Below are 12,393 nucleotides of genomic sequence, written 5' to 3' on the forward strand. Positions count from 1 at the left end.
AGGATAGAAAGATGTGAAATATATAGTGTGTGAAGAAAGAAAACGAGTAATATAATCTTGACCAACCCTCGTCCAGTCCTGAAACAGTTATTTTTTACAATTGTGTTGCACCATATGATTCCAAAAAAACGACGAATGGAGACCAACTCGTTATGAATTGGTCTGATTTATCCATTAGGAGGAATCGCATTTCCTCAAGATGAGCCGTGTCCAACATACTTGCAATCCACATTTTAAGCGTTGGTATTGAGGTACCCTTCCAAAATTTAAGTATTAATTTTTTTGCTATTATTAAACCATAGTTAAAGAATAGATTTTGAGATGTGTTCAATTTATTCCCATCTTCCATTACGCCAAATATAATAATTTCAGTATTAGGTTCCATTCTTGTCTTGAATGATTTTGTAAATATTTCAAAAATATCATTCCAAAATCTATAAAATTTTATGCAGGAAACTAAGGAGTGTGTTATAGTTGCATTTTGGGCTAGACATTTATCACAAGTGGCGGATATATTTGGATAACATTTGTTCAATCTTGTTTTTGAATAATATAATCTATGTACAATTTTAAATTGAATTAGATTATGTCTTACATTAATTGAACATTTGTGAATATATATCAAGTATTTTTCCCATGTAACCTTCGTGATTTTTATCATTAGTTCCCGTTCCCACTCTTCTCTAAGTACCTCTGTCGATGGTAGGTCTATATTTAGAATACTATTATATAAATATGATATTAATTTTTGTGAGTCAGCTTCAATATTCATTGCTTCTTCCAATACTTCAGAGGTTATTTTTTGATATCCTTGTATATATTTTTTCATGAAATCGCAAATCTGAAGATATTTAAAATATTGATTGTTTTTCAATTTAAATTTTAATTGTAATTGTTGGAATGATAGCAGGTTTCCCATTTCGTACATATCCCCGATCCTTCTAATTCCGAGACTTTCCCATTGGTTATATGTCTTATCAATAAGAGATGGTTTAAATAAAGGGTTATTCACGGAGGAGGAGCCATCTTGGAGGAACGGCTGCTAACCAGCAGCCGTCCGTTAAACTCGCTTTTTAAAAAAGTTTTTTAGTTAGTCCTGTCTCGTCCGTTTGGAGAAATTGACGTTTTAAATGTGGGGGGTAGGGGGCAATTTTATTTCTAGGTCCCTACCTGGTCGGTGAGGCAGCTTTTTCTCCGGACTGCCCGTCGACCCGTCCTCGCGGCCTACCAGCGGGCTTGGAGCGCCGTTTCCTGGCGGGGACCGCCCAGCACCTCGGCCTCGGTGGCGGCACAGCGCTGGAGCGCTATCGTGGAGCGGAGCGGGCGATGCCTTGCCTGGGTCGCCGCGCTGGAGCGACATGCTGGAGCTCCGATGAGCTGGACTGCCGAGAGCAACAACTCCGGGCTGCGGGTCTGCGGAGCAGAGCGGGCAGCGCCGATTTCAACATCGGGAGCCTGGGAGTTCCAAACCGGCACGGCCTTGTCGGCTTCGGTAGCCGCGGTCTACAGCTTGGAAGCGGCCGTTCCAGGTGGCCCAGCCGCTGAGAGGACTCTCCCGACGCCGGGGCAAGACCACCCGGTGAGAACGGCCACGAACATCGGGCCTCCGTAGAGGCAACTGCGGTGGCAGGCCTGACTTTGGGTGAACTTCGGGTTGGGGACTGGACATTGTGCCTTCCCCCACAGTGGTAATCATTGTGGGGGGATGATTTTCTGTCTCTACGTAATCCTGTTAGTCTTTGTCCAAGATGGCTGCCGTGAAGGGAGAGTGGACGCTGGCGCGCTTTGGCTGCCGCTGCTCTCTCTTCACATTGTGTTTTTGATTTTCTGTTTTTGGACTGAATTCTGTTTTTAGTTTGTGTCTCTGTGATGTCTTTATTATTTATTTTACTCTGATTATATGTTTATATTCCTGTTAATCTATGTAAGGTGTCCCTGAGATGTCTGAAAGGCACCCAACAAATAAAATTTATTATTATTATTATTATTATTCGCTATTGGCATTAACAATGATAGATTGTTAATGCAACACCACCTTGGCCACATGCATTTCACTCCTGCCATTGGGAAGAAGGTAGAGAAGCCTGAAAATTGTAACGTCCAGGTTCAGGACACCAATCACACTACTGAATGCTACAATGTCCAAACAAGGCTGCGAGTTTGAATTTCATTGTTCCATTGTGGGACATTTTTGACAATAAAACACTCTTGACTTTTTGGCACATTGGCAGGCTTGCCAGATTGTCTTGAGTAGTAAAAAAAAAATTGGAGGAACTCAGTGGGTCAGGCAGCATTTGTGGAGGGAAATCCTCTTGCATAATATAGGATCAAGGAATCATTTACACCTTCAAAATACCTTTTAAAACTGAGAATATTCATTCCAAATTAAGATTACTGGCCAACATTATAAGGCTACCCAAGTAGATAGTAACTGGTGGGTGATATCTCAGCTCCCATTTCAGCAGATGGAAATGCCATCAAATGTCTGAGTGCAACAGGTACAAGTCAAGTTTCTATTGGGCATGCGCAATGTCCATGCCCAGAGTGCACCTGCACAACTTCAGACTACGTTGATCATGAGTCTGCTGTTCTGCTAACGGGCTTGGAGTGTCGCGGCAATCACCCTAACTGACAGCAATTGATTAGGTTTCCTTGAATGCTGCTCCTGCATTTTCTCAAACTATCTCTCGGTCATTGCATTTTATCCAGACAGTCCAGAGGACCATTAATCAGATCAAGCCAAACCAACCCAAAGCTTGGCCATCGAGCACAGAGCTTCCATGGGCATTCATCATGATCATCTGCAGTCTCCTCCACAGAACATCAGCAGCCACACTAGCTATTTGCTTCTGGAATACTTAATACAGAACTAAAATAAACAAATTATGTAATATTTACAAATTATGTAATAGGTAAAAATAAATGTGGATTCTGACGAAGGTTTATTGACCTTAAGCATAAACTCCCTTTCTCTCACCACAGAGTGGAGAGTCCTAAACCAATGAATATTCCCAGTACTTATTTACTATTTCACATTTTCAGCCACCTGATTTTTTTTTTTGACTGTCAGTTGGGACTGTTGATTAATGGAGAATTTAAGGGCAGTGGTTTGAATAAATTAGTCACGGAGTACCCAGCTAGATAGGAATTGCATTAGTTGTCACCTTGTGCTCAGCTTGATGCTCCTACTGAGCTAGTGCAAAAGACTATGCCTTCAAAGTAATGGTGCCACAACATCCAGTAGACCACCATGAATCCCAACACCCACTCAGCATGTACAGGTCCACCACCGATTTTCCGGCAACTTATGGTCTGGCACCTCCTTTAATCCAGACAAAATAACAAGAGCACACTTGAAATTCCCCCCGAAAATGTGGTGCCTAGGCCGGGTAAGACGGACAATCTCAACCTCATTGGGACTTCCACACCTATTAGCGGGTCAAATCTGTCCCCTGTGGAAAAGGCCCTAGAACCTCGGCCCAGCCGGAGTCTGCAGATCCATTCTCATAGCTGCCCTCCAGTAAATTGGTGGGTCTAATTTGCCCCATGGCTGGGGCTCTGAATCTCCGCTCGGCCAAAACCGGCAGATCCTTTAACATTGCTGATTTCCGCAGCCGATCGGCTAGTTGAATTTGCCTCCTCCGATCGAGGCTCTGGAACGCAGGCCCGCCTAGAGCAGGCGGATCCATTCCCATAGCCGACTTCAGAGGCCGACTTTATGGGACGGTATCTCGGCCCCCGAGGGGCCTTGGTGGACTGTACCGGTGCCGCCGGGACTCCTCTCGGAGGCCATGACCTATGTTTGTCCGGCCAAACGGATAATCCAAAAAAACTCTGGAACCAACTTTGGATCTTGGGCAGTTCCTTCTCTCCTCCATACTTTGCTCTTGCCATCACCCTGATATGTTAATCTTTGTCTCATCTGACAACAAGACCTTTTTCCAGAACTGTGGTTGCTCTTTTAAGTACTTCTTGGCAAACTGTAACCTGGCCATCCTATTTTTGCAGCTAACCAGTAGTTTGCATCGTGCAGTGTAGCATCTGCATTTCTGTTCATGAAGTCTTTTGCGGACAGTGGTCATTGACAAATCCACACCTGACTCCAGAAGAGTGTTTCTGATCTGTCGGACAGGTGTTTGGGGATTTTTCTTTATTATAGAGAGAATTCTTCTGTCATCAGCTGTGGATGTCTTCCTTGACCTGCCAGTCTCTTTGCTATTAGTAAGCTCACCAGTGCTCTCTTTCTTTTTAATGATGTTCCAAACAGTTGATTTTGGTAAGCCTGAGATGTGTCTGATGTCTCCAACAGTTTTAATTTTGTTTCTCAGTCTCATAATGGCTTCTTTGACTTTCATTGGCAAAAGTTTGGTCCTCATGTTGATAAACAGCAATAAACGTTTCCAAAGGTGATGGAAAGACTGGAGGAAAGACGAGGTGCTGAGAGCTCTTTTATACCTGCATTAACGAGGCAATTAAACACACCTGAGCAATTACAAACACCCTTGAAGCTATGTGTCCCTGACATTATGGTACCCTGAAATGGGGGGACTATGTATAAACACAGCTGTAATTTCTACATGGTGAAACCAAAATGTATCAAAATGGCCTTTAATAAAATCTAACAATGTGCACTTCAGCCACATGTGATTTTTTTATATTACAAATCTCTAATTGTAAAGAGGCAAATAAATAAATGATGGGTCTTTGTCCCAAACATTATGGAGGGCATTGTATATTTGTTATTAATGTTTTCTTTCAGCTCTTTATTTTACACCCATTGTTGGCTACTCTTTCTGGGAGATTTTCAGTTAAGATGGGCACAAAATATTTGTCAGATCCTTACTTCCTAATATAGCTTGCACTACGCCATTCTATCAGGAACCCATATTAATTTTAATTAAGATTTTCTTTACATTTCTAATAATAAAATAATAATAACCATAATCATATTTTTTTAGCCAAGTATGTTTTGCAACATACGAGGAATTTGATTTGCCATACAGTCATACTTCGAGATCAGCTTTATGTAATTTACCAGATTTCTCCCATAGTCTAATTTGATTTTCATCAATTTGTTGGTGTTCCTTTGCTGCATTAAGAATCATTCCAAATCCTCAAGCGTCCTGTTCTCTTTAGCAATATTTTAACAAATTTTGAAGAAAGACACAAAATGCTGGAGTAACTCAGTGGGACATGCAGCATCTCTGGAGAGAAGGAATGGGTGATGTTTCGGGTCGAGACCATTGGACTGATGTCAGGGGAGTGGGCGGGACAGAGATAGATTGCAGTAAGAAGGAGACAGTAAGGTGGGAGAATTGGGAAGGGGAGGAGATGGAGAGAGGGAAAGCAAGGCCTATTAAGTTTTCCTTTGATCTCATATTATCTTTAATTTATCTGGTTAGCCATGGCTGAACCACTTTTCTTATGTATATTTGTGGTATACTGTGTATTAATCAATTTAAATACCCAGCCATTGCTGATTTACTTCCATGTCTTTTAATAGTAATTAGGAGTAGGCACAACAGTGCATAGAAAATAATTTCTATTTCGTCTCTGGTTCTTTGGTCAATTAGCTGAAATTCATATTTTCTTACTGTCCACCCTTCCACCTCCAATAACAGATTCTCTTAAGCAAATCCCTAATTATTTTGAGTACTATATTAAATCTTCCCTTAAAGTATCTTTGTTCATGTTCCTGGTGAGCAGCATGGCCAGGAGTGTTCTCGGCGAACAGGGTCAAGCCCTCTAATAGGCCCGGCGCACCCGCCGCGGATGTCGGACCCGCCCGGTAGGCCTGGCTCTCACGCCGTGGACGTGTATGGGACCTGCGCCGCAAGAGCGAGGAGGGACCCGCGAGCAACCGTCGAGGAGCGAGGTGGGCCGTAGGAAGCTTTCGGCGACCACAGCGGAGCCGCTCAAGAGAGGACCTGACAGCGGGCATTCGAGGATGGGCCATGAGTGCCGGAGGTTGGATGGGTGCCAGAGGTCGGTTGAGGACGCACCGCTGAGAGAACAAAGTGGGACCCGGCATGGGGGGATCCACCAAGAACAAAGAGGGAACATTGGGGACTATCCTGAATACTTTTGTAACTTTGTTGGCGTCCTAAACTTGGTGGCTCTTTGGTTACTTTGTGTATGGTAGACAAAATAAAGAATTTCACTGTGACATGTCACATGTGGTAATAAAGTATCAATCAATCATCTCAATTTCTTCCGCACATAATTGATGCATCTCATTAGCAGATCATTTGGGTAAATCTTTCTGTCCTCAAGCGTATACTATAACAGATTATGCATCACAAAGTGATAGACAACATGCCAAATCAGATGTTCTTATCTATCAATGAATAAAAAACATTTTATTAATTAATTTAGAGCAACTGTAACATCAACAGCTCTCAGTTAACCAAACCGTTAGAAGCAAAATGAATGAAAGGCATGACTGTTATACTTGAGGGAGGAAAGTTAAAAAAATTGTAGAGGTGCTAAATCGGGGTGTAGTCAATATAAATACGAGGTAAAAAGCTGTGATGAAATACCAATGACATATTAGCCGAGAAGTGATGAAAAAAACTCCTCACCAAATACTAACTGCTAGAAAAGACTGGAGTGGGAGATGTAAAAATGCCAAACAGCAGAGGAGACATTCGTCATGATGGATCGTATCTTTAGCTGCATGCTATATCCGACTCTCAAATGCGCACCACTAAAGTTGGGCATCTGAAATAGTCTAATCCAATGTTAGAGCTCTTTACCTCAAGGAGTGAATTTACTCATGAAAATACTAAGGGGAAGCCTACATTTCTGTGCTACTGAACCACACATGGCATGCATCAATACTGCAACATTACTTTTAACAAGATTACTCCCATCTAAAATAGAATACAAAACACAAATTAGATATAATCTCACAGAGAATGTGAAAGCAAATTAAATGGATGTGTTATTTGAAGCACTACTTGATGTCCCAACAACACTACTACTGAAACTGATAAAAATTAATCAGTAAGACTGAATATCACACCGATGAGAGCATATTATCACCTTCCATAAAACCCAATCTTCACCATTATTTTTTTTTTAAACAACAATTAGCATTTCTTACAATCCTCGGACTAGGAGCAGTCATCTAAATAAACCTGAATCTTAATGGTTACAATTTGTCCTCAACAGTGGGAGGTGTTATGGACTCTGCTGGATACTATTATATGTTCCCCTCTAATACATGTCTCTTGCACATTCCCACACACTTCCAGCAAAAGAAATGTAAATGTATGCCTGACTTGCTTGCTGGTTCTACCGATGCTAGTCAGTGTGGATGGGAAATTATCTTCCCATGGTTGGGGACAGAGCTTGTAATCATGTTAACAGTCATCATGTGGGGTTGACAATCTTGGTGCGAACTATTAAAAGGGACAAAATTTGGTTCTACATATGAAATTCTTCATTGGGTACATTACTGTTTTTGTCAGTGAGCGCGCACACGGACCCACACTAACCAGTGCTTGAGCATACCTCTCTGTTTCTTCATCTTTCAGGATCTCTCTTTTGGGCATGCATGATTCTAGTCTGGAGACCTGCAATGAAAAACACAAGGATTCATTGTGCTGGTTTACAAGGTCACAACTAAAATAAAGTAAATACACATTTTACTCCTTGGACAAACACGCAGGATAACAAAAGGCATGTGATCCTATCATTTAATATCTTTATTTAATCTTTTGAGCATATCATTTGTTGTGCAATGACTTGAAATAACCTTCTCACAAACACATTTTTTTGATTACTTCTGGAGTACTGGTTCAAACACTTGCACCAAATGACTGAGTGCTGTACTTCAGTAGTTTAAAGAGAAATACAGGCCATATAAAGGGCCTGTCCCACTTGGACGACCTAATCCACGAGTTTAGAAGAACCTAGACGAGTTGGAAAAAAATGTCACGGTCGTGTTGACTCGCCGAATTAAAAGACCTCCTACGACTATGTCTATGACCTCCTACGACTATGTCTACGACCTCCTATGACCCCCCCTCGACCTCAGTCTTCCACACCCAAGACCAACTATGACTAGCTACGAGTGGAAAATTATCACATGATAAAATTATGTAATGTTTGCATTTTTTTTCTCGGGCCAGTTACCGATCTACAACTACCTACGACTACCATCGCGACCTACTACGAATTACCTACGACCTACCTACGAGCAAAAAGTATAAATTTTTTCCACGCCGACCTTTTTTTTTTTACCCGTGGACATTTTTTATCAGGCTGGAAAAAATGGCGCGACCTACTTGAGGCCACGAGTACGCGGAGACCACTCACGAGCATGAGGTAGAGTTACGAAGACCTCCTACGACCTCATGGTGGTCAAGCTGCGAGTACGAGTCAAGGGCAAACTCGGCAGAGGTCGCCAATTAGGTTGTGAAAGTGGGACAGGGGCTTAAATGCTCTATCCCACTATCAGCACACAAAAGGTCCTGATCGAGAAAGCCATTAGGCCTCCTTCTTGCATATGGCATGCACAGCCTAAGTTGTAGATCAAGAGTAGACATCCAGGCCAGGACAGCATCAGTTACTGGGTGGATGGCTTTGATGCCCCCATGGAAAAGCATCAGTGGGCAGTCATTCACGATGTGTGGGTTGGTCTGGTCGTCCGCAGTCACAAGTAGGGCTGTCTGTCATCCCCCACTTATGCAGGCGATGGGTTGTTCTTGCATGGAGGGTGCAGATTCTGTTCAGGGTTAGCCATTGCTTGCGATGGAGGTCAAAACCCGGTGGTTTCACTGTGGGGTCTGTGATGACCTCTCCGTTGTTGGCGTTGGAATCTTTCCAGGCTCTGCGCCACTCAGTCTTAGAGTCAAAGTCTTCCAGGGATTTAACGGAAGACCAGAAGGTTTTGCAGGACTTCAGGTGTATATTGGGCAGATTGATCAAGTCAGCATGGATGGGAAGGTCAGGGTTAGCCTTGATGGTGCACCAATCTTTCAACCCTCTCCCTTCTGCATATGCTGGGAGAGGGGCGATATGAGAGAGGACAAGGAGCCACTGCAGAAGGTGTTGACTTAAGCTCACCTACTTCTCACCATTGACTCCGGCGACTGTGCAATCCTGCTCCTTCTCGACCTCAGCGCAGCATTTGATACGGTCGACCACACCATCCTAATTGACTGTCTCTGATACGGGGTTGGTATTGATGGCACTGCCCTGAGCTGGTTCATCTCCTACCTCAAAGGTGGGAGTTTCTCTACTAACATAGGCAAATCTCTCTCCTCCCCAGCTAGCCTCTGCTGCGGGGTTCCACAAGGTTCCATCCTTTGCCCCATTCTATTCTCCCTGTATATGCTCCCCTTAGGCCAAGTCATTCAAAGGCACGGCATTTCCTTCCATTGCTATGCAGACGATACACAACTCTATCTCCCCCTGAAGCCCAACAACCAATCAAATCTACTTAACCCTATCCACTGCCTCGAGGATATAAAGTGTTGGATGGCCCAGAACTTCCTCCAACTAAACGAGAGTAAGTCTGAGGTCATCCTTCTCGGCCCCTCGGACTCAATCAAAACGATAGCAGGCAGCCTGGGAAGCCTTGCCCCATTACTCAAACCTAACGTCAAAAACCTTGGCGTGATATTTGACTCAGCATTGAAATTTGACAAACAAATCAATGCCGTGGTAAAAGCTAGCTTCTTCCAGCTTCGGACGATAGCTAAAATAAAACAATTCCTCCAGTTTGACGACCTCAAAAAGATCATCCATACATTTATCTCCTCCCTCCTCGATTACTGCAACTCCCTTTACACTGGCATCAGCCAATCTCCCTTGTCCCACCGGCAACTGATCCAAAACGCCGCAGCGAGACTCCTGACGGGCACCTGAAAAAGGGACCACATCACCCCAATTCTGGCCTCTCTCCACTGGCTCCCTGTGCGTTTCCGAATAAATTTCAAGATCCTTCTTTATGTTTACAAAGCGCTTAACGGGCTTGCCCCCACCTACATCAAAAGTCTGCTTACCCACCACACCACCTCCAGGTCCCTCAGATCGGCTGACTTGGGGTTACTCAACATCCCGCGGTCTCGGCATAAGCTCAGGGGCGACCGCGCCTCTGCGGTTTCAACTCCTAGACTGTGGAACAGCATCCTTCTTCCTATCAGAACTGCCCCCTCCATCGACTCTTTTAAGTAGATACTTAAAACTCATCTTTACTCTCAAGCCCTTCTTGACGTCCTCTGAGGGAGGGCTATATGTATTTATGTATGTATTTAATCTATGAACCACTGGTGTATAACGTTAGTACCTCCACCAATGTAAAGCACTTTGGTCAACGAGAGTTGTTTTTTAAATGTGCTATAGAAATAAAAGTGACGACTTGACTTGAGCGTCCCTGTGATGACCCGCATTGCAGAGTTGACAAATTAAGCCTCCTGATCAGGCAGCAATACATACACAGCTGGTTTCCTTCATGCCAGTTATTTCCAACTCTCATTGATATTCTGAAATTGCCATTGATCAAACATTGCATTCACCCACAAGCAAGCGTGTTTTTATCAAGTGCATGTAAGCAAGTTACAAGACATATATGGCCACAATGACTGATTCCATGCTTAATATTTGTCTGTAATAGATTTGTACATACTATAAACCTCTCTTAAGGCATCTGCGATGCTGACCACTTGTGCATCTGCTGTGAAAATAGCTGCAAAATACATTGTCTAAAACAGTATTCCAGATGTCCAGTGCATATTAATGGATAGAAAAATAAATGCTTACTGTACTATTCGATCAAATGGGATAAAGTATCCTCATCCATATCCTACATAGCCAAATATTTACACAAATATTATTCGCCCAAATCATGAATTTCTCTTGAGAGGAAGAAAACTTGATCTCTCTTGGAATACTAGTCTCAGTGGGAACACTTTTCATTCTTCTAAATTCCAGGAATACAGATCAAATGCGCTAATAATTATTCATGTGATAATCCCTCATTCCAGGAATTAATCTAATTTAGTCACAACTATTTGCACCTACAAAATGTCTGCAGTTTCAACACCTCAAACATTTATAATAATTGCAACATGACATTTCCCTTCCTAATTGCTTTCAATCTAATCTTCTTGCAGCTATCATATAGCAAATGATAAACACCACTCCATTGTAAGGTTGCATCTGATAACTAAATGTTAGGATAAATACTGTCATATTGTGTGAAAAGAATGATCTTGTGAAAGTGATATTAAAGTGAATGTGGGAATGAAGGGTTACAATGTTTTGCCTGAAATGTCCGGTTCTGCTTCCGATTGATCTTATGGGACATTTGAACTGAAAGGTCCTTCATCAGGGGAAGAGAGAAAACAAGTTTCTCTCGGCTCTGTGGCGCAGCGGTAGAGTTGCTGCCTTACAATGCCAGAGACACAGGTTCGATCCCGACTACGGGTGCTGACTGTTTGTACGTTCTTCCCGTGACCGCGTGGGTTTTCTGAGATCTTTGGTTTCGTCCCACACTCCAAAAACGTACAGGTTTGTAGGTTAATTGACTTGGTATAAATGTAAATTGTCCCTAGTACGTAGGATAGTGTTAGTGTGCAGGCTGGTGCAGACTCGGTGGGCTGAAGGGCCCATTTCAGCGTTGTATCTCTAAACTAAAGCTATTTTTAATTTGTTTTGGGTGTGGAGAGATGCAAAGGGCAAATCTCTGAATTGTTGTGGCAAATTAACTGCAGAGCTGAAAGAAAGGCCCACATATCAATCTGCTAATGGGGAGCGAGACACAGCCAATGTTAGGAATGGAGGATCCAACACAGAACCTGCCATTTCTGATACAAACAGAGAAAATGAAGTTATAGAATTTGATAGAATTCAAAAGACTGAGATATGCCCAACCAGAGGATGAATGGGATGTCTCAAGCTTGCATTGGGCCTCATTATAACAATGCCTGAAAAAGCCATTCTCCTAGCCATGCAAATACCCATTGCTATGGCATTGCTCTGCAGAAAGTAAGAGATTGAAAGAGAGGCTGTTTAATGTGAGGAGAAGTCCAGCCAAGTGGAAGGGGACCAGTTAATTGTTTGTTCACAGAACAAACTGAGGACCTCCACACCACACTGGTTGAAGATAGAAGAGTGGACAGACTATATGTCTATGGTAAAAAATGCCTAGTTGGGTCAAGGGAATTAGAAACTGTCAAAGTGGCATGCAGGTGATGTTTTTAAGTGGGAAAGGATCATAGAAGGGGTGAAAGGATGATGTAGGAAGAAATAAACATAGTGAGACAAGAGCAGGCTGAAATAAGTAGATTTTGCTAGGTGATCTTGTTCATAGATCTTTAGGAAGAGGTGGAAGTGAGTTGTGCGGGGTTGGGGGACTATGAAGCTAGAGGTGTTAAAGGGAGG

At 42.8% G+C, this 12,393-nt stretch overlaps 1 protein-coding gene across 1 annotated transcript in view; it reads right to left on the minus strand.

Annotated features, from left to right (window-relative positions):
• Positions 1–12,393, minus strand: part of azi2 (5-azacytidine induced 2) — a 61,007-nt gene that overhangs the window by 21,526 nt on the left and 27,088 nt on the right. Inside the window, exon 6 of the mRNA XM_033047229.1 lies at positions 7,516–7,577. Coding sequence (XP_032903120.1) covers positions 7,516–7,577 — 62 coding nt within the window. The remainder of the gene's footprint in view (positions 1–7,515; positions 7,578–12,393) is intronic.

The sequence above is a fragment of the Amblyraja radiata genome, chromosome 2, assembly GCF_010909765.2.
Source record: "Amblyraja radiata isolate CabotCenter1 chromosome 2, sAmbRad1.1.pri, whole genome shotgun sequence".
Classification (NCBI taxonomy): domain Eukaryota; kingdom Metazoa; phylum Chordata; class Chondrichthyes; order Rajiformes; family Rajidae; genus Amblyraja; species Amblyraja radiata.